General features: G+C 38.3%; 1 protein-coding gene across 3 annotated transcripts; it reads left to right on the forward strand.

The window, feature by feature from the left end:
* The first annotated feature begins 10,408 nt into the window (after positions 1-10,408).
* LOC133801081 (uncharacterized) lies at positions 10,409-26,052 on the forward strand. 3 transcript variants are annotated; one of them, XM_062239224.1, is made up of 21 exons: positions 10,409-10,548; positions 10,716-10,807; positions 11,022-11,101; positions 11,936-12,040; positions 12,574-12,630; positions 12,723-12,793; positions 13,681-13,780; positions 14,464-14,534; positions 14,634-14,734; positions 14,812-14,915; positions 15,023-15,076; positions 15,375-15,430; positions 15,636-15,674; positions 15,788-15,932; positions 16,909-17,090; positions 17,165-17,232; positions 23,145-23,217; positions 23,290-23,351; positions 23,442-24,366; positions 24,794-25,084; positions 25,681-26,052. In XM_062239224.1, the coding sequence occupies exons 3-21, from the start codon at positions 11,027-11,029 to the stop codon at positions 25,958-25,960; spliced, it is 2,859 nt and encodes a 952-aa protein (XP_062095208.1). In that variant the 5' UTR covers positions 10,409-10,548; positions 10,716-10,807; positions 11,022-11,026; the 3' UTR covers positions 25,961-26,052. The 3 variants fall into 3 exon arrangements, with proteins under 3 accessions (XP_062095208.1, XP_062095217.1, XP_062095224.1); XM_062239233.1 differs by lacking the exon at positions 10,409-10,548 and having other exon boundaries at positions 10,562-10,807; XM_062239240.1 differs by lacking the exon at positions 10,409-10,548 and having other exon boundaries at positions 10,562-10,730.
* The last annotated feature ends 767 nt before the right edge of the window (positions 26,053-26,819 follow it).

Below are 26,819 nucleotides of genomic sequence, written 5' to 3' on the forward strand. Positions count from 1 at the left end.
ATAGGAACCCTATCAACACTTTGCAGGATTTCCTGGACCGAGACAACAAATACATGAAGCTAGATGATGCTATCATGAAGGAAGAAAAAGGCATAAACCATCTGACCACTGTCAAGGTGGATAAAAATGGCGCAAACCCTTAGGGCGGCAGTGGGGGCTACAGAAAGAAGAAGAATACCTCAGGGGCCGAGCAGGGTGGAGAAAAGAAAGCTCAGTCAGCACCCATCGACAAACAAGCTAAGCATCAACCCTACCAGCCCAGGTTCACCAATTATACCATCCTGACCACATCAAGGGCTGAGATTTACTTGGCAACATACCAGGAGGTACCATACCGAAAGCCACCACCCTTGCGTTCGGAAGGAAAGAAGGACAAGAATAAAATTTTTCGTTTCCATAATGATTATGGACATGACACAAACGAGTGCAAACAATTGAAGGATGAGATAGAGTTTCTTCTCCGATCAGGAAAACTCTCGAGGTACCGAGGCAAGACCGAAACCCCAAACAGGAATCCAGAATTCTGAAGGCAGAGAAGTCCACCACTGGAGCCGACAGCTGTAGACTTCACACTGGATACCATATATGGAGGGCCCCACATAGCAGGCAACAGTAACAATGCTCATGAGCAATATGCAAGGACCCTCAAACATGAGGTAAGGGAGTCTTCCCAGTGTATGGCAGTCGAGGAGCAGTCTCCAAAAAAAATCCAAAGTATGAAAGTGAAACTCTCACTTTTACAAAGGATGACACCAGGCACGTGAGGTACCCCTGCAATGACCCTCTGGTCCTTACCATTCAAATTGCCAATGCCTGAGTGAAGAGATGCTTGGTAGATATGGGAAGCTCAGTAGATACGAGAAGATGAAGCTCACGGTTAAGGACCTGACACCATGTTCCAAAGTGATATATGGGTTCACGGGAGAATTCCTAGCACCAGTAGGAACTATCAGACTATCAGTCACGGTGGGGGATGCCCCCAGGCATGAGACTATGATGACAGAGTTCCTAGTGGTAGATTGCTCATCGGCTTATAATGTAGTGCTCGGTAGACCCCTCTTGATGGCATTACACACAGCAGTGTCTATCTGGCATCTGTCTTTGAAGTTCCCCACTAGCGCAGGGCAAGGATGTGTACAGGGTAACCAAAGGGAGGCACGAGAATGTTATAATGCGTCAGTGGTCAAGGAAAAGAAAGGACCATGCGTAAACAACATGATAGTAACCTGCTGCGAAGAGAATGAAGGAACCGATGAGGTTGTCAACATGGAAGTTGACATTGAAAGAAACACTTTACTGGAGCCGGGGGCTCCTTTTAACAAAGATTTGTTATTATAGCAAGTTTCCCAAAGCAAGGGAAACAACATCGATCCTCGCTTTGGGGATGACGTCATGGGAGTGAGACCAGTCGAAGATCTTGACGAAGTCCTACTAGATGAGGAGGACCCGACTAGAGTAATCAAAGTTAGAAAGGAGTTAAAGGTGGAAATTAAAGCACGATTGGTGGAATTTTTGAAGAAAAACTAGGACGTCTTTGCCTGGTCACATAAGGACATGGTTGGAATTTCTCCATCTGTAATAAGTCATGTCCTCAATATAGACAAGAACTACCCACCAGTGCAACAAAAAAGGAGACTGCTTAACAAAGACCGATCTCAAGCCCTGAAGGAAGAGGTCGAGCAGTTCAAGGAAAATGGTTTAATAAGGGAGGCCTACTACCCTGATTGGGTATCAAACCCCGTGTTGGTTTCAAAACCAAACGGGAAGTGGAGAACATGAGTGGACTTCACAGATCTAAACAAGGCCTGCCCCAAAGACTGCTTCCCACTACCCAAAATAGACCAATTGGTCGATGCAACGGCAGGACATGAAATACTTTTATTCATGGATGCATATTCTGGGTATAATCAAATAAACCCTCTCGACGAGGAACATGCCAGCTTTTGGACAGAGAAGGGATTGTACTGTTATAAGGTGATGCCCTTCGGCTTGAAGAGCGTAGGAGCCACCTACCAGCATTTAGTGAATGACATTTTCCAAGACTTGATCGGCAAAAATATGGAGGTATACGTCGATGACATGTTGGTCAAGTCCAAAAAAGCTGGAGGGCATGTTCAAGACTTGGAGGAATGCTTTGCAATACTTAGAAAGTATAGCATGAAGCTAAACCCTCTCAAGTGCTCGTTTGGAGTTGGTTCTGGTAAATTTCTCAAATACATAGTCAATTCACGTGGAATCAAGGCTAACCCCGAGAAGATCAAAGCATTGATTGACATGAAGTCACCTGCCACAATCAAAGAAGTGCAAAGCTTAACTGGGAGAGCAGCTGCCCTCAGTAGGTTCATATCAAAGTCTACGGATAAGTGTGTCCCTTTCTTTAACTTACAAAGGGGCAGCAAGAAGAACCAATGGACCAAGGAGTGTGAGGAGGCTTTCCAAGCCCTGAAGGAACACCTCGCCCAACCTCCCATCCTAGCGAAGCCAATATATGGAGAAGTACTTTTCATCTATTTGGCAATCACCGAGCATGCAATCAGTCTGCTTTGATAAAGGAAGAGAACAGGGTACAGCACCTTGTATACTATATCAGTAAAAGGCTAGTAGGTGCGGAGTCTAGGTATCCCCCTCTTGAAAAACTAGCCTACTGTTTAGTAATTGCCTCTTGAAAGCTGTATCCATATTTCTAAGCTCATTCGATCCGAGTCCTGACCGATCAACCGCTAAGACAGGTTCCTCATAAACCAGAGGCCTCGGGACGATTACTCAAGTGGGCAGTGGAACTAGGACAGTTTGATATCACTAATCATTTGAGGACAGCAATAAAAGGACAAGCATTGGCGGACTTCATAGTCGAAGTCACCAACCTTGAAGACCTTTCCTACCAATCGGAGAGTGGAGATACTGAGAAGGAAGGAGATATGCCTGTATGGAAGCTATATGTTGATGGAGCATCCAATGAACACAACTCAGGCGTAGGAATCATACTGATCACTCTGGAGAATCATCGTATCCATTGCGTTCTCATATTTGGATTCAACACTTCAAACAACGAGACTGAGTACGAGGCATTATTAGTTGGATTACACTTGTCTCGGGATGCACATGTGCAATCCCTAGAGATATTCAGCGATTCCCAACTAGTGGTGTACCAGGTACAAGGGGAGTACTAAGCCAAGGGATGGTGCAGTACCTGAACAAGGCGAAGGACTTGTTGGAGCAGTTCAATAAATACTCAATTACACAATTCCTGAAGGAGAAAATAGCCAACACTGATGCCTTAGCCAAGCTTGTCAGCGCCAAAGATGTGGACACTCTGAATGTCGTTCCTGTCGAATACTTGGCGAAAAGAAGCATAGTTGAGCAGGAGGCAAATGTATGGTTTTTGAATTGTCTATGTAACAGCCATTGTGCTTCAATGAATGAATGAATTTAATTTCTTAAGTTTCACTTAATTCTTTAAATTTCTTTCAACGAGGGACTTGTCCTTTAGAGTTGTCAACCCCATCAGATCATGTTTGATTCTGGTCCTTGAGGGACCCATCGACCCATACAATCCAAAAAAGAGACAGGTCCTAGGACCTTGTTGTCAAGTTATCGGATCATGTTTAATTCTGGTCCTTGAGGGACCTATCGACCTATAAGATCCAAACAAGAGACTGGTCTGAGGACCTTGTCGGCAACTATTTGATCATGTTTGATCCTGGTTCTTGAGGAATCTATCGACCCACATGATCAACAAAAGAGATAGGTCCTAGACCCTTGTCGCCAAATTAATGGATCATGTTCGATCTTGGTTCTTGAGGATCCTATCGACCCATAAGATCCAAATGAGAGACTAGTCCAAGGACCTTGTCTCCAACTATTTGATCATGTTCGATCCTGCTTCTTGAGGAACCTATCGACCCACACGATCAACAAAAGAGATAGGTCCTAGGACCTTGTCACCAATTTAATGGATCATGTTCGATCTGGGTTCTTGAGGAGCCTATTGACCCATAAGATCCAAATGAGAGACTAGTCCATGGACCTTGTCGCCAACTTATTTGATCACGTTCGATCTTGGTTCATTAGGAACCTATCGGCCCATACTGTCAAAAAACAAGAGACTGGTCCGAGGACCAGTCGCCATTATCGGATCGTAATCAAATCTGGTCCTTGACGGACCGATCGATAATTTGATCTAAGGCTCGTTACAGGCTCGATTAACCCATCTATACCCAGTTGGTCCAACTTAGACATTTCTGTCTACAATCATTATAGCGAGTACACGAAAGATTACGTAGATCGTGATCGACACTTGCTACATAATATGCATCAGTGTATAGGTATCATTACTACTGAGTATGAAACCATCACGTGACTACCAATGAGGGACAATCATTTGCTACTTGCATCATTGGGTGAAAAGGATAGTACTATGTGTCTAACGCTCGAAGAAAGGCATGGTCAAGTAGCAAGTGACCAAGGTTTTTAAACCCATGATCACTTGGGGGGCATATAGTACATACCGATCGGGGTATACACAAGAAATGAGGGTGTGACCTTAAGTACTAAGCAAGCTCAAGTTTTTCTAGGACATTTGTTCAACATATGTTCCGAAAGTGCAAAAAACAAAAACAAAAAAGACATTGGTAGGGAGATTCCTAACCATGTCCCTTATGGGGTGGTCGGCTAGTCCATCAACCTTATAAGGTGGTCGACCTATCACCCATGGGGTGGTCGACCTGACCATTTTGTTCATGGTACTTGGTGAAGTATCATACTACTCACATTACCATGGTTGTTAGCATGAAAAATAAGTATGGTTAGTATGGCACGTAAAATACATGTGTTCAGAGTATACTGATACCTGAACCAATGAGGGTTGTGAGTTGATATACTTAGTAAGCATTGGAAATAAAAAAAAAATTCAATCAATACACTGAGTACTCATAACAAAAAAGCATAAAGGCATAAAATGTCATATGTAAAAACTGTCAAGTATAAGGTGCCCCACCAATGGCATGAGAGGAAAGACAGAATAAAGGACCAAGAAGACTAACTTGGATGAGGAGTATCATCTAAAAGACTACCCTGAGCCTCGGCAGCCTCACGAGCCAGTTACTTCCTAAGCTCCTTCGCTCGCGTCTTCTCGGGAAGGAAATCCAAGTTCAGATCTTTGTTGGACTTCCAGATCAAGTAGAAGCAAGAGAAGGCTGTCTCTGAATACTCCTCTTGAGCCTTGTCCTGAGAAGCTTTGACCTCTTGCTCATTCTCAACAATAGAATCCTTCCGCAACTGGTCCATGTCAGTAATTAGCTTCTCTTTCTCAACTTCAGACTGTTGGAGCTGATCGGCAAGTTCCCCATCCATCTGGGTTATCCTGAGAGTCAACTCGGTCACTTCCTTCTATTTGAGCTCCACGGTACTGCAGAGGGTGTTGATCTCTTAATCCTTTGAGGCAATGTCAACATCCCTAGAGCTAAGAACATGCCTAAGGTCCAGTACCTCTTGGCGGACAGCCTCAAGCTCAGAACGAAGGTTAGAGAGCGTAGAAGTACACTCTACAGACATATCATGGACATGAGAGACCAGCATCAATGCCTACAAAGAACATACAAGTGTTAGATAAACAGAACACAAGCTAAATAGACGAGAAGAGAACTGTAAAGGACTCACACTCTGAATGTATAAGAGTGTCTTCATGAGAATGGTGTTCAGATCCTCATTCTTGATCCCATTAAAGGATGTTGTTGTTTTCTCTAGATGCGATGCTTGGTCCATGAGGGCGCTTAAGTTTTGTATAGCAGACTGATGTGGCTCAGATAAAGGAGTAGGCGTAGAACAAGAAGCACCTGCATCAGTGAAAATGGGAGGAGCTGGTGTAGATAAAGATGGCTCTACCTCTGCGACAAGGCTAGACGCCAAAAGAATTGGACTAGACGCCAAAGGAGTCGGAGGAGACACCTCAAGAAGAACCTCCATGACCGACTCAACCTCAACCCTGGCCCTTTTTGCCGCTCGAATAGAATACACATTACCAAACCCTGAATCGAGCTTGTCTCTAGCAGCGAATGTACATGTCCAGCCGGTCTTCAGGAACTCTTAAACCTAGGACGCTCTGATACCATTTGTAACGCCCCACGTCACTATGGCTGCTTCCCGGAATGACGACTGACCCTACAAACCAACACAAGTATTTCCAGCGTACTTTGTCCTCACTCGCACGCTTCCTGGGAAAACTTCCCAGGAGGTCACCCGTCTTGAGATTACTCCAGGTCAAGCACGCTTAACTTTGGAGTTCTCAAGTGATGGGCTACCGAAAAGAAGATGCATCTTGTTGGCATAGGTAGTACCCATCAATCCATTTAAGCCTTCTTCGACTGTGTAGTCCCATACCTACACAGTCTTAGAATCATCACACTTGACCTTACCCAAGCGATGTGGGATTGCACAGCTTTTTACCCGGTCTTTCCCCCTACAGATCACGGGATTCTGACTGTCACAATCACCCCCCTTACGGGCCCGACGTCCCCGTCGGCCACACTTCCGGCTGGGTCAAGGCTCTGATACCATTTGTAATGCCCCACGTCACTATGGTTGCTTCCTGGAATGACGACTGGCCCTACAAACCAACACGAGTCTTTCCAGCGTGCTTTGTCCTCACTTGCATGACCTCCTGGGAAGTTTTCCCAGGAAGCATGCAAGTGAGGACAAAGCACGCTGGAAAGAATCGTGTTGGTTTGTAGGGCCAGTCGTCATTCTAGGAAGCAACCATAGTGACGTGGGGCGTTACATAATTTATGTTATAAATAAACTCATGGGGACTTATTGAAGCTTGTGTTCATGTATCCATGGTCCCTGCGTCATCTCTGGTTAAATCAAACCTAATATTCTCAATATGTTGATTTAATTATCAATGGTAAAATTTAGGTTGACTAGGTCAACAAGAATAAATAATGTGACAATTATTTATCGATATATACATGAATTAAGAATTTGGGGGTAAAAGAGTGATTTTCTAATATTATGAGCAGATTTATTGATATTGACAAATTTGTGTTAATATTAATAAATAATATTATATTAAGGTTCAAATTATAAAAAAAGATAAATTAAAGTTTGAATTCAAATTCAATAGCTGATTTTTTTTTTAATTAAATAATTGATAGATAGGGTTAAATAACTGATAAATAAGGTTAAGTGTATTAGTTAGTGCCCTAGGGTGTTGCCTATATATAGAGTGTTATACTTATGGTTAGAGAGAATGGAGTGAATGATTTAACTGATAAATAAATAATAGAATTCAAAACTCTAGACATTCTAACCCTCTTCGCCACTCATATCATCTCTCTCTTCCCTCTTGTAATTCTATCTTATGTGTTGAGAGCAAGCCCACACTTAGTTAGGTTTGATTGGAGATAGACGTGGAAGATTGTGGTTTCATTCTAGCGATTTTGATTCTTGTCAATACCTAGCATTCTGAAAGGACAAAAGGTTAGCAAATCAAAAGGGAGGAGTAATTTTAATTCTGCTGCATATCATGTAAGTAAAATTTTATAGTATTGTTTATTTAAGTATAAATTCAATTCAAGCATGATTCTCCGTTTTTTATTTCTATATTATTCACGTGAAAAATAGGAAGCATGCATCTAAACTTTATTATTCTGTTCCTACAAAAACATAGCCAAAATAATTTATCACGTTTTTTGGAGAGTCTGTGTATAACTCATAAGAAATGGCTTAGTCAAATTGCAAGAGAAATGATCATTGATAAGGATTGGGTCGTGAGAGCTTATCTAGCTTAAAAGAAAAAGAGATAAAATGCCAATGGGGATGGTTTGAACAACTGAGTTTTGGATTCGAGCTTTTTGAACACTCGCGCAGGAGGCGGAGGTGCTGTGAACAATGAGAACACTGGAGTTGGTAGGTACAACAACAACAATGAAGAGATGGAACATATTGGATTAGTGCCATTTGCAGACTTGGTGGTTTCAAGAGTGCAAAAGGCAACTAGGTCATGCTAGTGACGGAGACAAACGACAGGAAGCAGAGCGGGGTGGTGTGACGTGGTGACTGAAATTGAGGAGGACGAGAAGGTTAGGCTTGGGTAGGAGTGCACGACCACTTGGAGAATAAAGTGAAAAAACAAGTTACACCATATATGTAATTTAAAAAATGATAGATTTTGTATAAATGTAAATTAATTATAGTAAAAAAAAAAAGTAAAAACACTCCGCCCAACAATAAAATTGTAATAAAGTTGCTAATTTTGGTATTTTCTATAAAAATCTTAAAAAAAAGGTTCGATATTATAAAGTCTCATACTTGGTTTTACATTTGTAAGACGTTTGGAGTAAAATGACCCTTAATGATATGTAAAAGTAAGTAAATATTCATATTTTCAATTTTGTAAGAAAATAACCCAACTATCTTCTGAAGACTATACATTACCAAATATGTCATTTTTATAAAGCAAATTACATTGATACTACTTCATTATAAATATGTTAATATTGTGGTATATGTATATTAATTTTGTACGATTAGTTTTTATTTTAAAGTTATGTTGATTTTTTTCTTTTCGTTTTTTATGGGTTGTTAGTATATTAATTTTCAACTAGTGAATATGCATTGTTTATGCTATAGTATATCAAATTTCGTTATTATTATTTCTTATCAATTGATTTTGTTTGTTTTGTTTTTCTTAAAAAGTTTATGGTATATAAGTTTACTAGTATAATATATTAATTTGATATACTGTAGTACAACAACTAAATATATCATGTTATTAAACATATATATCATATGATATATTGTAGTACAACAAATAGATATATCATGTTATTAAACATATATATCATATCGACCATAATACACCGTAAGATAAAAAATCAATATATCATGATAATAAAATTATATACCATAATTTTTTTTAACAAAATTGGTATATTATTACTCAAAAAATGTATATATCACGCTAACAAAACTATATACCACTATTAAAATAAATATATTACACTAACAAAATTATATAACAAGATAGAAACTAAATATCTTCTAAAAAAATATATCATACTACAAAAAACATATAATATTGAGTTGGAAAATTATATATCAACACTTAAAACATGAAAAAAAGAATTATTACTAAAAAATGTATATACCATGCTAACAAAATCATATACCACCTATATATTCCAAGGTAGAAACATTAATATCATCTACAAAAAAATAATATATCATATCACAAAAAACATATATACTGAGTTGAAAAATAATATACCAACAACACTTAAGAAATTATTACTAAAAAATATATATTTATATATATAGGGGAATTCTCCTATAGGGGCTTCAAGCTTTACCAATGGGGCTCTTAGTGTTCTCGACCTGTGAACAATTTTCGGCGCGATTTTTTTTTATGACCGTGTATCTTGTAGCTATTTAGAGCATCCTGCAATTTTTCAGAAAATTCCAAATAGTTTACTGTACCGAAAACTAAGTTCAAACATGTTGTTGCACGCGTAACTAATTTTTTTATGTGCGTGGAAAACAACATGTTTGTATCTAGTTTTCGGTACTGTAAACTATTCAAATTTTTCTGAAAATTTGTAGGATGCTCTAAATGGCTACAATATACACAGTCATAAAAAAAATCACGCTGAAAACTGTTCACGGGTCGAGAAACACTGAGAGCCCTACCGGTAGAGCTTAAAGTGAAGTCCATATAGAAGAATTGTCCTATATATATTATATATATATATATATATCATACTAACAAAATTATACATCACCATTAAAATGTATATATTATGCTAACAAAAAAATATATCATAATTATATATAACAAGATAGAACCTAAATATCATCTAAAAAAATGATGTACTATACCACAAAATATATATATACTGAGTTGAAAAATCATATACCAACAACACTTACAAAATTATTACTAAAAAATATATATATCATGCTAACAAATTTATATACCACTATTAAAATGTATATACTATGATACACAATTATATACTACCATTATGTATAACAAAGTAGAAACTAAATATCATCTAAAAAAATTATATACCATAACACATAATATATAGAAATGAAAAATAATATACCAACAATCTATAAAAAATAAAAAAAATTAACATAACTTTAAAATAAAAATTAATTGAACAAAACTAATACGCATATAACGATATTAAATTTATATGATTCTAAATAAATAGATAAAAATATAGAAAATAGTAAATTAGAGATACAAAATTATAATAAAATTCAAATTTTGAAAAAAATATTATTTTCCCCTAACTTATAAGATATTTATCAATTATCTGATTTGTTATAATTTCCTAATGAACTAATATTCCCACCAACAAAAAAAGGTTAGACTCTAAAATTGACAATTTAGTACTCAATCAAGGAACTGGTCAAACAAGATTATCTTTCTTGCAATAATTCTATTAATCTACTTTTCCCAAATTATATTTCCATAATTTCAACCTTTTTGTTTTCTTTTTGATTATATTTATTTTTCAGTTCAATAGAATGATTGCTCCAAAGGTAAGATTAGTTTAATGTCAAACTTTCATGTTTAGATATGAAAATTCCAACCAAAGGATTCCATTTTGTGTCGTTTTGTCATTCAAACTGAAGAGGCTCAACAATGACAGATAAAATCTCATATTATTTTTCTTGTTAACGACAAACTCTCTTCATTCTGCTTTCAGCGCCTTAATCTTCAGGTTCAACTGTTCTCTCCGTTTTGTTTACTTCACTGATTGAGAAATCTTGTAAAAACTGGCCTCATTTTTACTTTATTGTAAGTTTGCTATTGTTTTTCCCCGATCATGTTCTTTTGACTTTTTTTTTTCATCGAAATTGGACGTACCCTTTTCATTTCTCAACATGCATTACTTGTTTCATCTGTTATGGGATTAATTGGATGACTTTCCACATGAATGGAATGGGCTGTGCATGATTTTCAATTATTTGAATTGTTTATTTTTTTTGTTTGTTTGTTTTGTTCATTGTAGGAATCATGTGTGAGGGTGAGATGTTGGAGAGTGGTTCCGTGGAAGGAGATGACGAGTATTCTTCTTCTTCAATCAGTCAGGTTGGAATAAAGGGGAACTTTTTGTTTTGGGTGAAAAATCAATGGGCTGTCTTCTCTGTATTAATATACTTGTTTATGTCAATTTAAAGAAGCTAGTTTGGTCGTACTATTGATGAAAAGATTCATGAGTTGTCAAGTAGACAATTTTTATTAAATGAACTAACATAACATGTAATAGCATTTTATTGGATTAATTACTCTTGCAGACTAAGACAGTGGTGAATTGGTTTTGACTTATAAATATTATGTGGAAAGAGCATTCTTTATCAGGTATCAAAGAAGAGGAAATAATAATTATTAAATACCCTTCCTTAGACAGAGGAATCTTATTTTCAGAGATGTATATATATATATATATATGCATATATTTTTGGCTATAGATGGATAGTAAATCCTAAATGGTACTTCTTTTTTGATATCTAGTCTAGGGTAAAGAAGTTCCATTTGATGCACCTCAAATTACTTTTGGTGAAAAAGAGTGGCATCCTTATTGAATAAGCTATACAAATATATTGGAGTGTACCCAAACCCAAGGATAAGTAGTTCAGTTATAGCTTATCCCTGATTTGCCACGCCCACATCTGGGGCTCGATGTTTTCCTCTTTATGTCATTTTCTTAAACTGGAGTAATGCCACTGAGAAAGTAGGTCCAAAAGCAACACTTGGATTATAGAGTTGTTGTTAGCACACAAACTAATTAGACATGTTCTTATATTACAGTGTTCTTTTCTTTTTTTACCAGAGATAAAAGGTTGCTCTGGCAATGTGTAAAAGATGATTCTTCAATGACTTCATTTTTTTTTTCTAATATCAAATTCTTTTGTGTACTTTAAGGTTGATCCTGGGATACCTGCATCATTAACATGGAAGCGGAAGCTAAACAATGAGGGAAAGGTCCCTTCTCCATTCACTCTAACTTTGAAGGAGAAAATTCATATGGTATGATAAATGGAGACTGAAATTTTTCTATTTTCATGATTTAAATTATTATGTCACTAGTTATTATAATTGAGCATAAATATTGTAAAATGCTTGAGGTGCAGTATCTATGTCCATGAATAACTTTGAAACTCTTGGTGCTAACATAAATTTTGATTTTGACGTCATTTGTATTAAACAAGCATATCTTATTAGAACCTTTTGATCTCACACTGTTTTCCCATGATCATTAGTAGTTAGATAAATTCTTAGATTATTATTATTTATTATTTGTTTTTCTTTACCCATGATTCATTTGTTTAAAAGACAAAAGTTAGTTATCTACATCATTTTTTGATGTGGATTTGATTTTCAGCCCCTTCCATGAAATCTGACCCCTTATAACCCCCTTCTTTTTTTTCCCTCTCTCTTTAGTTCAATAATCCAATGCATAGTTATTCTTTAAATATTTGAAGTTATAGAAGTGAAGATTAGTATCCGGTTATTTAATGAACATCTTGTATTTCTTTATCGTTTTTTCTTCTGTTCTTCAGGCTCCAATAGGTATACGTCTGTGGCGTCATATTCAAGAAGAATCTGCCAGAGGAAGAGTAATCTTTTCACTTTTCTCTATGTTACTGAAGTATTCAATCTGACTAAAGGCCTTAATCCCAACTCTGCATCTTTTTTATTCTTTCTCCAGGGGGTTCTTATGAATCCATTCACTAAGCGAGATGTAACATCATGTCATGGTGTTCCCCTAGGTGGTATTGGGTAAGTAAACTTTTTGATGGATTTATTACTGTTCTGTATTACATAGCATGTGATTATATATATATATATATATATATATTAATATATATAGGGGAATTCTCCTACAGCTACAGGGCTTCACTTTAAGCCTTACCGGTGGGACTCTCAGTGTTCTTGACCTGTGAATAGTTTTCGGCGCGATTTTTTTTATGACTGTATATATTGTAGTTATTTAGAACATCATGCAAATTTTCAGAAAATTCTAAATAGTTTACAATACCGAAAACTAAGTTCAAACATGTTGTTGCACTCGTGACTAATTTTTTTTATGCGCGTGAAAAACATGTTTGAACATAGTTTTCGGTACTGTAAACTACTCGGAACTTTCTGAAAATTTGCAGGATGCTCTAAACAACTACAATATACACAGTCATAAAAAAAATCGCGCCGAAAACTGTTAACGGGTCGAGAACACTGAGAGCCCCACTGGTAGGGCTTAAAGTGAAGCCCCCATAGAAGAATTGTTCTATATATATGTATATATATTAGCACTCAGTATGCTATAGATCTTAGGTCCACAGTTTGCTTCCATTGGATCTGGGTTCGATTCTGCATGAGAACCTACCTAATAATATGTTAGAGTTTGATGTATTCCAAAGCTTGTAGGCTGCAACAGGGTGACCAAAATCACACAAAAAAATAAAGACCAACATACTCATTTCCTTTAGTGGTCCTATTTTAAAGTTATGATGTCTAATGTGATAGTCTTGTTATTGGTGGCATGTAGTTTCTGAATGTTGCCTAATCTATAATTGTTTTCTTTATGTATATATTGAGCACCTATACTGATATCTTGCAACGCTCTTCTAATATATATTCCTTTTGCTCCTTAAAAAAAAAACCTTCAGTGCAGGAAGCATTGGCAGAAGCTACAAAGGTGAATTTCAGCGTTTTCAATTATTTCCCAGAATATGTGAAGACAAATCTGTTTTGGCAAATCAATTTTCTGTAAGTTCATTGCTCTTGTATTGGATTGATTTCTTCAAATTACATATAGGGATATCCCCAGTCATCACATATCCCCTAATTTATCCCATAGAACAACCTTACTACAAATGTCGAAGCTCCAATTAGTTGCTTTGCATACTTATGTCTCATTAAAGGTGCAAGAACTATGTTCCCATGTCATTTATTCTGAGTTATCTCTGAAAGGCTTCATAAAGGGCATTCAATTTCCTATTTTTTTAAGCACCTAGATGGAGTACAGAAACAGAGAATCTTAAAACTTGTATATTGGTACTTAAGGATTGTATCCAGCCTATACTAGATTATCTCAACGTGTCTTTGAATTCTGTTTGAAACCATAATAGGCAATCATGGAAAGTTAAAAGTCTACCTACCTATAGGCTGCTTGACATTTGAATGACTAAAATTATTCAAATAAGTCCTCAAGATTGACCCTTATAGCCAAGCATATCATCATGCTTAACAAATTCATGTGGTTTCCCTACTGGAGCAATTAGCTACAAGTCAGCAACTTCGGGTTAAAAGGATTTTGTATTGTTGTAGTTATATATGTATATATAAGATACATTGTTTCTTCCCGACAAAAAAAAAAGAAAGAAAAAAAGATAGATACATTGTCTCTTTAATTAAACTTGATGGTTTTCTAACAAAGATGACTCGTGAAGGTTTTCATTTCTCGTTCAAATGGTGAAAAATACTCTACTGTACTGTGCCCAAGGAGTGCAGATGTGCTTAAGTAAGTGACTGTCATTAATCTTGAGTTTTATCAATTATTGAATGGAATTCCTTGAGAAGAAACAATATTTTGACATGATGATGGAATTTTCATATATAGAGAAAACGAAGTGTCCGGGATTGGATCTTGGGACTGGAATCTTAATGGGCATAGCTCTACATATCATGCCTTGTACCCAAGGGCTTGGACTGTTTATGAGGGTAATTGAATTTATATGGTATCTCTTTCATTTAGTATATTCATTACCCTGAATATGTATGTACTTTTTATAATGCAGGGGAACCAGATCCAGCACTTAGAATTGTATGTCGTCAGATTTCACCTATTATTCCACATAATTACAAAGAGAGCAGCTTTCCTGTTTCTGTTTTTACATTTTCGGTAGGAAAAACTCTATGAGAAGTTTGTTTGCTAAATATCTAACACAATTCTGTGCCGATGTCTTAAGCTGATTTTTTTTTTTCCTTTTGTTGGATTTTTTTGTTCAGCTATATAATTCTGGAAATACAGCTGCAGATGTCACGTTGGTTTTTACATGGGCTGTGAGTGATGTCTACTTTCATGGATTTTTTATCTTTTATTTTGTTTCTTTGTTTTCCTCTCCTCCTGGAAGGTTTGCATTCCATATGTATTCTGTCTCCTAGACTCCAACCCATCCTTAATTACCTAATCGGAGCCCAAGGGTCAAGGATTTATCACTTTCACTGAACTTTGTTTTGCTTGTATCTCATACTGTTTTACCTTGCATGAATGTACTATTGTATATTTGCTTTCTGTAAATGAAAATACACATTACAAGCTACTGATTGTGACAAAAATGATTATGTTTCTCGGATTCAGAATTCTGTTGGAGGGCTTTCTGAATATTCTGGCCATCATTCCAATTTGAAAATATCGTAAGAAAATTTTCTTTATCCTGATATTTTCTCGTCTTTGGTATTTAAAATCATGTATGACTCTAAGCAAGATATAAAATGGTGACTGAATGCTTAAACATAATTTTGCATGTAAGCATGCAGAACTGTATGACCTTGCGAAAGGTTCATTATTTTACCATATATTTCCTTTATTCTAACCACCAAATTTTGCTTACTTCTGTAGGATGAAGGAAGATGTGCATGGAGTACTCTTAAATCACAAGCAAGTTCCTTTTTTGACATAGATTTAAACGTGAATCTTCAACTGGTTTGATCAGTTTATATATTACCTCATTTTTTATTATTTAATTTCATAAATATGTATGCATCACACAGGACGGCAAATGGACAATCACCAGTGACTTTTGCGATTGTAGCAGAGCAGACAGAAGGTATTCATATATCAGAATGCCCTCGCTTTGTGATATCTGGTGACTCAAAGGGTATTACAGCAAAAGAAATGTGGGGTGAGATAAAAGAGGTAGGTAACTTTTCTTGTATTAGCTTTTAAAAGTGGAGCATTAGTATGCTAGACATGTCTTTGTTTTAGAAGTTACTTGTCTAGGGAGGGGGGTAATAGAAGTTTATCAGCAGTTTGGTTTCAGCGAAGTGTAAACGGTAATTATACTTCCTGGAAATGCTTATATGGAAACTTCTCTTTCCATTTGGCATTCTTTATTTCCAACTTTGTCTTTATAATTGCAATGGCAAATACATTTTTTGATTTCATTCAGATGGTATTCTGTTCGTTCGGTGCAAGCCTGAGCTATTTATAACTGGGAGTATGGTATAGGGCCTGAGCTATTTTGAATCATTTATAATTACAAAACTACCTTGAACTTTGTTTCATAACAATCTTTAAACAAAGTGTTGTAACTATGAAGAAGTTAAATTAGACACCGGTGAAGAGGCATTGAGGCATTAAATGATTTAGTAACTCTTGCATATTAGGCATCATTCTCAAGAAAGTGAAAAATAGGTCTTTTCTGCACCATATCAAGATTTTTGTAACAATGAACAAGAAATAACCAAGTAAACACTTGAACTTTTGGAGAACATTGACCTTTCAGATGAAAAATAAGTCTTAAAAAGAGAAACAAATGTCCCATTCACAAGAAAATGGAAGATTGATTTGCATGGAAGAATTCAATTCCTCTAGGTTCCACATAGACAACAATTTGGAAATATGAAGAAATTTAGAAAATGCAATTTAATATAATGACCTGTTGAAACTTTCTTTCTTGGTCTTTTTAGAAATTTCCTACTGCTTATAGTTTAGAAAAATTATTTGGAAACAGTGCCTCTAATGGCTTGCTGCTTTTCCTATGTTCCTGTCAAATATAATTAAGTCTGAAGGCTGTGCAAAAATTTCTTTTAGGAGGTGAACTGTATCTTTTGCTTCTCAGCACATTTGTTTTCTTAATACTCTACCTTAACAGTTTGTGCTTTTCTAATAGCATGGGTCTTTTGATCGCTTAAGTTGTGCCAACATATCAGAACCTTCAGAAGTAGGCTCATCTATTGGGGCAGCCATTGCTGCTTCTGTGACAATTGCTTCAAATGCAGTAAGTACTGTTACGTTTTCATTGGCATGGGATTGCCCTGAAATAAGATTTTTGAGTGGAAAGAATTACTACAGGTGGGTGGACAAAAACTTGTCTATAAAATATGACAACATGAAAATTGGTCTTTTGCTGAAGTGTTTATGTACAGGCGATACACTAAATTCTATGACACTCATGGGGATGCTGCTGCAAAAATTGCTTGTGACGCTATTCGCGGTAATGATATTGTGAAAAGTTTCCATTGATTATTACTTGAAAGCTTGTATTCATTGTTAAAATTAGGTGATGAACAGTGTATGAAATAAATTTAAATTTAAATGATCTTTAGCAATAGTCATTATACTTGATTAAAAAGTGTATAACATCGAGACCATCGAGACCTTGTTGGGGCAATTAATATCAGATACGATTAACCTGCACAATTGTAAGTAAACAGAGAATATAGATGCAGAAATGATGAGTTTCTGTATTGCTTAGCTAGGAATTCGAGAGCCTAGTTCTCTCCCACAAGGGTTACATCTTACTCAATTCCTATCCTCTCCCTAAGTCTCACACTCACTGTTATATTTACAACCACAGGGAATCCCCATGTACCCTCCCTCACTCTAATATCTCTCACAGAACAACTTAGCCAACCAATCCAACTAATTATCCCCTACAGCTCCCTTACCGTTACCTCTACTGTTTCTACGTGCGTACACAAATGTCAAGGGTGGCCTATCAATACCGCCGGCCCGAAGTCTCACCTTGTCCTCAAGGTGAAAATGGGGAAATTGTTCCTGTATAACTTGGAAATCTTCCCACGTAGCTTCAAACTCAGGAAGATGAGCCCATTTGATGAGTGCCTGTGGTGCTGCTTTATGTGTGCCTGGTCTAATCTCCAAAACGTCTTCTGGCTCTAATATCCACTCCAGATCTGCAGTAAGGCCTGGGGGCAACTCAGTAGCTTGCTGATTATGTCCCAATGCTGGTTTGAGCATAGAAACGTGAAAAGCTGGATGGATTGCTGCTGCAGAAGGAAGCTGAAGTCGATATGTTGCCTCACCCACGAGAGCTGTGATGGGGAAGGGACCAAAATAACGTGGTGCTAACTTCTCATTAAATCTCTTCGCCACTGTTCGTTGCCGATAAGGTCGTAATTTCACACAAACCTTGTCGCCCACCTTAAACTGAACATCTCTTCTCCTCTTATCAGCTTGCATTTTCATTTTCTGTTGAGCACGATGCAGATTATGTTTGAGCAGCTCCAATACCTCATCTCTTGCCTATAAGTTCTGTTCGACAGCTGAAACTCGAGTACTAGAGTATTCAAAGCTTACCGAAGGTGGTGGATCTCTGTGATAAACAGCCCGAAAAGGAGTCATGCCCACAGATGAATGGAATGAGGTGTTGTACCAATATTTCGCCCATGGGATCCATTTGGACCATTGGTTTGGCTTGGAGCTAACAAAACAACGTAGATACGTCTCCAAACAACGGTTGACGACCTCCGTTTGGCCATCTGATTGTGGATGGTATGTTGTACTTTGTTTCAATATCGTTCCTTGTAAACGAAACAACTCTTTCCAAAACAGGATGAGAAATATCTTGTCTCTATTGGACACAATAGAGCGAGGAATTCCGTGGAGCTTGACTATCTCACGAATAAAAACCATAGCGACTGTTACAGCAGTAAAAGGGTGTCGGAGTGGAATAAAGTGCCCATATTTGCTCATTCGGTCTACCACCACCAATATCGAGTCGAAGCCATTCGAGACCGATAATCCCTCAATAAAATCCAACGAAATATCATCCCAAATCAGCTCTGGAATTGGTAGGGGATTGTGCCATATACTTGTGCTGCTAACATATGGCACACTCGGCCACAAACTTCTGGATGTCCTTGCGCATTCCTGCCCAATACAAATCAGCTGCAATTCTTTGGAAAGTTTTAAAGACTCCTGAGTGCCCTCCGACGCTACTGCCATGATATTCTTGAAGCAACAATGGTATAAAAGGAGAAGTTGGGGGAATCACTAAACGACCTTTAAATTTGAAGCATCCCTGAACCAAGGAGTAACCCCCACCATCTCGCCCACTTTCAATATCCTTGACCACCTTAGACAACCTTGGGTCTGAAGCAACATGAGCCTTCAAATCTGGTATAGACAAAACAGTAGGAATGGAAATAGCAGCCAAAGAAATGTCGCTATGCATGCGGGATAAGGCATCTGCTGCCTTGTTCTCCAAGCCAGGTCTATATTGAATTTCAAAATCATAACCCAATAATTTCGTGAGCCATTTCTGGTGTTCCGAAGCCACTAACCTCTGTTCCAACAGGTACTTCAAGCTTCATTGGTCTGTTCGGACCAGAAATTTCCGCCCCAACAGGTATGGCCGCCACTTATGGATAGCCAAGACTATAGCCATCAGCTCCCTTTCATATACTGACTTGTTGCGAGCTCGTGGTGAGAGTGCTTGACTGAAATATGCTATTGGCCTCTGTCAAAACCGCACCTAGACCAGACCCGGATGCATCGGCCTCAAAAATGAAAGGAGAGGTAAAGTCAGGAAGGGCTAACACCGGAACTGTGCACATTGCTTCCTTGAGCCGAATGAAGGCTTCTTGTGCTGTTGTAGTCCACCCGAAGGCATCTTTCTTAAGCTGGTCAGTGAGGGGCCTGGCGATGTGTCCATAGTCCTTTACGAATTTGCGGTAATAACCCGTTAGCCCAAGGAACCCCCTTAATTCTTTAATTGACTGAGGCACAGGCCAACTAGCCATGGCTTCCAACTTGTTTGGGTCTGCTGCCACCCCCTTAGCTGAAATTACGTGACCGAGGTACTCCACATTTGTTTGAGTGAACAAGCATTTTTTTTATTTGCATACAGTTGGTGATGTTGCAGTTGTTGTAATACTGTATCTAGGTGTTGGATATGCTCTTCCAAGGATGCATTGTATATTAAGATATCATCAAAAAACACCAAAACGAATTTCCGCAAAAAATCCCAAAATACATCATTCATGAGCCCTTGGAAGGTTGTTGGAGCGTTTGTGAGGCCGAAGGGCATCACCAAAAATTCATAATGTCCCTCATGTGTGCGAAATGTTGTCTTTTCAATATCCCGAGCGGCCACGCGAATTTGATGGTACCCCGACTTCAAATCCAGCTTAGAGAACACCTTCGCTCTGTGCAACTCGTCTAGCAATTCATCAATAACTGGAATTGGGAATCTATCAGCCACTGTCTCCCTGTTCAAAGCCCTGTAATCAACACAGAACCTCCAACTCCCATCTTTTTTCTTTACTAACAAAACGAGACTAGAAAACGGACTTGTGCTTGGTCTAATAATCCCGACCTGAAGCATTTCCCATACCAACCTCTCGATTTCATCTTTCTGCACTTGCGCGTATCGGGTGGGCCGCACTGAAATGGGAGCAACCCCTTCCCTCAATGCAATCGAATGCTCCCTGTCCCTACTAGGTGGTAACCCGTTTGGCATAGCAAAAACAGAGCTGTAACGTTGGAGCAAGCCAGCCACTTCCTGGGGATAAACTTGCTCACCCGCTCCCTCGGTTGCCAAAGCACCCATTTGAACCCAAAAACCCATACCCTCATGCTCAACAGTATGAATCATGGCCTTCAATGAGATAGGTGATTTACACAGGCCCGGATCACCTTGCAAAGTCACCCAAGTCCCCCCCATTTCAAAGCGCATTACCATAGTCCTCCAATTCACCTGCATATTGCCTAAAGTCTCCAGCCACTTGATGCCTAAAATCACATCTGCTCCTCCTAACTCCAATGGCAAGAAATCAGTGACGACACGTAAAGCTCCCAAGTCCAACTCAATTTGAGCACAAATACTTTCAGTTCGCACTTTCCCACCGGTGCCCAATAGAATCCCATAACATGTTGTTGGAGTGATTGGAATGCCAACCTCTGAAACCACATCCATTGATATGAAATTGTGAGTTGCTCCACTGTCAATGAGAACGGTGACTGGACGCGGACCAATATGACCAGCGAGCTTCATTGTATGGGCCGATGATATCCCAACCAAGGAGTTCAAAGAAAGGGTGGCTAGTGTCTCTTCTGAAACAACTGTTTCAGTCGAATCTGGTGTAGGAGGTGGTGATTTTGAAGGTGAGCTTGAATCATCATCGTCCAAAGTGAGCATGACTTGAAGAAATTTTTGGTCACACTCGTGCCCACGGTGGAATTTCTTGTCACACTTAAAGCAAACCCCTCTGGCTTTTTTATCCTGGTATTCCGCCTCCGTCAAACGGCGGGTGTTCGGTGGCTTGGATACTTTCGTAACAGCTGGGCTATTGAGTACAGGTGATATCGATGGAGTCGATGCAGCTGGCGGAATGGACCTAGCGATGAAAGGGTTCACGGCTGAACGAGAGGGTGTGATTGGGTTGAGGTTAGATCTGGCCAGTAAACTCTTGGACCCGTGGCCCGTCGCGAACATCTATTGCCCCTCCTCAACCCGTAGGGCTGTTTCCATGATTTGGGCAAGGCCCGTGGGCTGTAGAATATGTAGGGCCCCTTTAATGTCTTCCTTGAGCCTTTTAACAAAACTCCCCTCCAATATGTGCTCGGGCAAATCCGGAACCCGCGAAGCCAGAGCCTCCCATCTCAGGCGATATTCCCTCACCGTCGACGTCTGCACGACAGACAGAAACTCCTCCGACACTGTGCCGTCTGGAACCGCCCGGAATCGGAGAAGCAATTGATGCTTCAATGCTGCCCATGAAGTGATTGGTCTACGCTGGTTCTCCCATTGAAACCAAGTTAGAGCATCTCCTTCTAAACCCACGATAGCCGCCTCCAGCATCTGAGGCTCAGCAAGCCTTGTCAACAAAAAATATCGTTCGGCACGGTAAATCCAACCATCAGGATTTTCTCCTAAGAATGACGGCAACTCTACCCGAGGGGGTCTGTAATCATGCCCATAACCCTAGGTCGTTGACAATGATGCTGATGGAACCACGAACAGTGGCTGAACCTGATCCGACGATGGGGGTGGTGGAATCGGAACTGAACTCGGAATCGGAGCTAATGAAACCTCTTCTTCAACCACACGGCGTTGCCGATCTGCACTAGCAGCCGTCGACTGTGTATCTCCTCTCCCTTGAGCCTGTAAAATCTGAGCTAGATGTGCCACCACATAGTCCATCTTCTTCTCTATAGACGACAATCGTTGAACCTCCGATTTGAGCCACTCAATTTCCTTCGGCAACTGCTAGAATTCGGTTTGGACTGCTGCCAATCCCTGAGTGAATTCCGACTGCACTTCTTCCAACTTCTCCTCCAAAATCTCCAAGTACGAATCCTTCTTAGGCCCCTTGAAAATTGAATGCTCTGATACCACTTGATACGATTAACCTGTCCGATTGTAAGTAAACAAAGAATATAGATGCAGAAATGGTGAGTTTCTGTATTGCTAAGCTAGGAATTCGAGAGCCTAGTTCTCTCCCACAAGGGTTACACCTTACTCAATTCCTATCCTCTCCCCAAGTCTCACACTCACTGTTATATTTACAACCACAGGGAATCCCCATGTACCCTCCCTCACTCTAATATCTCTCACATAACAACTTAGCCAACCAATTCAACTAATTATCCCCTACAGCTCCCTTACCGTTACCTCTACTGTTTCTTCGTGCGTACACAAATGTCAAGGGTGGCCTATCAATATCTTAGAGCATTTTATTTTCATTTTTTATAATCATATATACCTTCAGTCATTTTTAGACTGATTAAAAGAGCAAAATTTCCACCATAAACAATAGCAACCACTCTTATATATGAGAGCTTTGATAAGTTATAATACGAAGTTGCAACACAAAATTCCAGAATATTTGTAAAAGACAGGAAAAAATGAACATCTGCTTTTAATACGTGACTTATTCTTCTATCTCACTCTAGCTCTTATATTTAACACTGCACCATCGATTGTCCTCACTAGCAAGGCTGTGGATTGTGGTCAACTGTTGTATGCAAGGATATGGAATATTTTTTTTCACCTGATCCTCATAAAGGATAATTTGACCATTCTTCTATGATGGCAAAGGAAATATATATACTAACTATTTCAGTTAATCACTGAGAATTAATTTTTTCTTTCCCTTGACATAGAATATCGCAATTGGGAGTCTCAGATTGAAGCATGGCAAAGACCCATTCTTGAAGACAAGAGGCTTCCGGAATGGTGAGGTTTAGACACAATTTTCTGATTACTTGTTTGTCATTTGTTTTGTTCTCTTAAAAGGTTTATTTGCAGGTACCCAGTAACTCTTTTCAATGAGCTGTATTATCTTAATTCAGGGGGAACAGTTTGGACTGGTACTTCTGGACTTTGCACTTCACTGCTGTGAAATTTTACTTGTTTAGTAACGGATGAATTTCTGAAGTTTTTATATATTTTATTTGCAGACGGATCTTCACCACTGAGTTTATTAACCATTGGGGGAAGGAAGTTTTCCCTTGATAGATCTTCACTGGGACTGATGAGTGATATTGATGCATATGATCAAACTGATACAGCAGTTGACATTCTGCAAAGAATGACTTCAGTACTTGAACAAATACACACCCCATTGGCTTCCAAATCTGCAATGGGAACAGTTTTGCTTGAAAAGAGAGATGAAAACATTGGTCAATTCCTCTATCTTGAAGGAGTTGAGTATCACATGTGGAACACCTATGATGTCCATTTCTATGCATCTTTTGCACTTGTCATGCTCTTTCCAAAACTTGAACTTAGTATCCAGAGAGACTTTGCTGCTGCAGTGATGATGCATGACCCAAGCAAGATAAAACTTCTACATGATGGACAAAGTGTTCCCAGAAAAGTTCTTGGAGCTGTTCCTCATGATATTGGAATTGATGATCCATGGTTTGAAGTAAATGCATATAACTTATACGATACGGATAGGTGGAAGGACTTGAATCCTAAATTTGTTCTCCAAATTTATAGAGATGTTGTTGCCACCGGTGATAAGAAGTTTGCAAAAGCGGTTTGGCCTTCTGTTTATGTTGCGATGGCATATATGGACCAATTTGATAAGGATGGCGATGGGATGATTGAGAATGAAGGTTTTCCTGATCAGACTTATGATACCTGGTCTGTCTCTGGTGTGAGTGCATATAGTGGCGGACTGTGGGTGGCAGCATTGCAGGCTGCGTCTGCCATGGCACATGAAGTAGGTGACAAGGGTTCTGAGGAATATTTTTGGCACAAATTTCAGAAAGCAAAAGTTGTGTATCAGAATTTATGGAATGGTTCTTACTTTAATTATGACAACAGTGGTCAAAGTTCGAGTTCATCTATTCAAGCTGATCAATTGGCTGGACAATGGTCTGTTGTGATTGAAGTAACTTATAAGTTCTCTTTTATTTCCATCCAATTAGGAAATATCTTCTTATTAATAAGTACATAGAATAATTGGGTCAGTGTTTATTGTTTTCAATGTTATTATTATTTTAAAAAAAGTTGCAAAAATTCATTTATTACAAGTAAGTGCTTTCAAATTAGCAATTTCTCCAGCTATTCATTAAATTACGGGGAATTTTTTGTGTTTTCTTTGAATTTATTCTACATGTGAACACGTTGTTTGATTGATATAGTTGTCATGACAACTTCGACGGATTCAATACATATTTCCCTTTCTAATCGCTTTCATCAGACTAAAATAGTTTAAGTGGCGCATTCATATGATTCTCTGCTCTGTTGGTATATGCATTGTAGATTAGTACTTAATTTTATGACTCTTTGCTCATTGTAGGTATGCAAGAGCATGTGGACTTTCACCTATTGTTGACCACAACAAGGCAAGAACTGCGCTGGAGAAAGTTTATAACTACAATGTCTTAAAGGTGAAGGATGGGAGACGAGGGGCGGTTAATGGTATGTTACCTGATGGAAAGGTGGACATAACGACAATGCAGTCGAGAGAAATATGGGCTGGAGTCACATATGCTGTTGCTGCAACAATGATCCATGAAGATATGATTGAAATTGGATTTAAGACTGCACATGGAAACTATGAAGCTGCATGGTCTGCTGAAGGACTAGGGTGAGTGAGATAATAGATAATTCAGAAACCTGAAGAACTAAGAGTACTACTGCTTCTTGTTTAATGAGACTTAATTGCATTTAGTAATTAGTGTAGTAGGTGTCTTCAAGAATTAGCTACGCTCAAAGTTCCTTTTGCGTAGCTCATGAGCTTCAGGATGTTAGATTCATCCTATCAGCTCTTTCTCTATGCTTTATAAGCATCACTTTCTAATAAACTTGGTATTTACACTGTCATTGCATAGGGGTAATCCACAATCTACGCTAACTATTTCATGTCTCTCTTAAATGATATTTACAACTCGTTGATTGTCAAAAGGACTAGATTAAAAGTCCCTAGAAGACAAAAAAAAAATGACAAAACAATTTAGCCTATATCTCATTGGTCAGCATCTAGATTCCATTTATTTATTTTTGCAGGCGTGGTAGGCTTTATCTGTTTCTCAATTTTGAGGTATAAGTATCATATGTCAGATGCAATGCACTGTTAAAGTTACTGCATAGACACTACTGGAAAATGTTGGATGTTGGATTCTACAGAATATTTTTCTTTTTCACGAGTCATGGTTTGTTAACCCCTTTCTTTTAAATCTACAGTTATTCTTTTCAAACCCCAGAGGCTTGGAACACCGATGACGAATATAGGTCTCTGGCCTACATGCGTCCTTTGGCAATATGGGCAATGCAGTGGGCCATGACCAGACCAAAGCTTTCTGAGCAGCCAGAGACGAAACCAGAAATTGATGAGGTATCATTGATGAAACACCACGTAGGGTTCTCAAGAGTTGCTAGGCTTCTCAAGTTGCCGGATGAAGGACCACCCAAAAGTTTTCTGCAACTTGTTTTAGACTATACGTGCAAGAGGGTATGGATGTGAGTGAACTATCTTATTGACATAATAATTTATTAAAGAATGTATTGGGGGTATGTATCATTCCTAAATAAAATTCTATTAATGTTTGAGCTGTATATTTGTAGCTAGATATGACTTCATGAAAATTTGGACAGCTTATAAGAAAGAAATGTAAAAGCATAGGAAGAATACAAGGACCAAGTAGCCAAAACAACTAGAACAAGATTTCGTAGTTTGTTTTCCTTTGACCCCAAAACATTTTGAAAAATATCTTTGCGATAAATAGGGCAAGACACATTCTTGACCGAACTCCTAAGATCATAAAGCCACAGCAAATGAACAGTGTAGCAATGGGTGCGTCTATCCCGCATCCAAGTTGTTGAAAGTTTTGAAATTTCAAGAGAACTCAAAACTGATATAATGCATTTAAAAATTATGAGAATCTGTCAATATATTTCCACAATCTCAATATGAGTTTCTCTCTATTTTTATAAAATTGCCTTGTCTAAAACTGAATTATTTTTTACTAAATTTGACATAACACTTAAGTTGTGTTTGGTAGAGGGGATTTAGGGAGAGAGGAGAGACTGCTAATTCATTTGTTTGTCACCATATTTAAGAGGATGGAGAGGAGACATGGGGGATGGGAAATCCCTCGGTGGTGATTTGTGTAGGCTCTAGCCTACATTGAAGTTTAATAAATAATTTTTTTAGTTAATTATAACATTAATTTTATTGGTGAAATGGTAAGTTTTTTCTTCTATTGGTTCATGAGTTCGAACGTTCAAACCCATGTCTTGAGGAAATATAAAACACACTCAACAATTGAGCTAACACTTACATGTTTGATAATTAAAATATTTATATATTATTCTTTAAAAAA

Source organism: Humulus lupulus, chromosome 1 (assembly GCF_963169125.1).
Source record: "Humulus lupulus chromosome 1, drHumLupu1.1, whole genome shotgun sequence".
NCBI classification, from domain to species: Eukaryota; Viridiplantae; Streptophyta; class Magnoliopsida; order Rosales; family Cannabaceae; genus Humulus; species Humulus lupulus.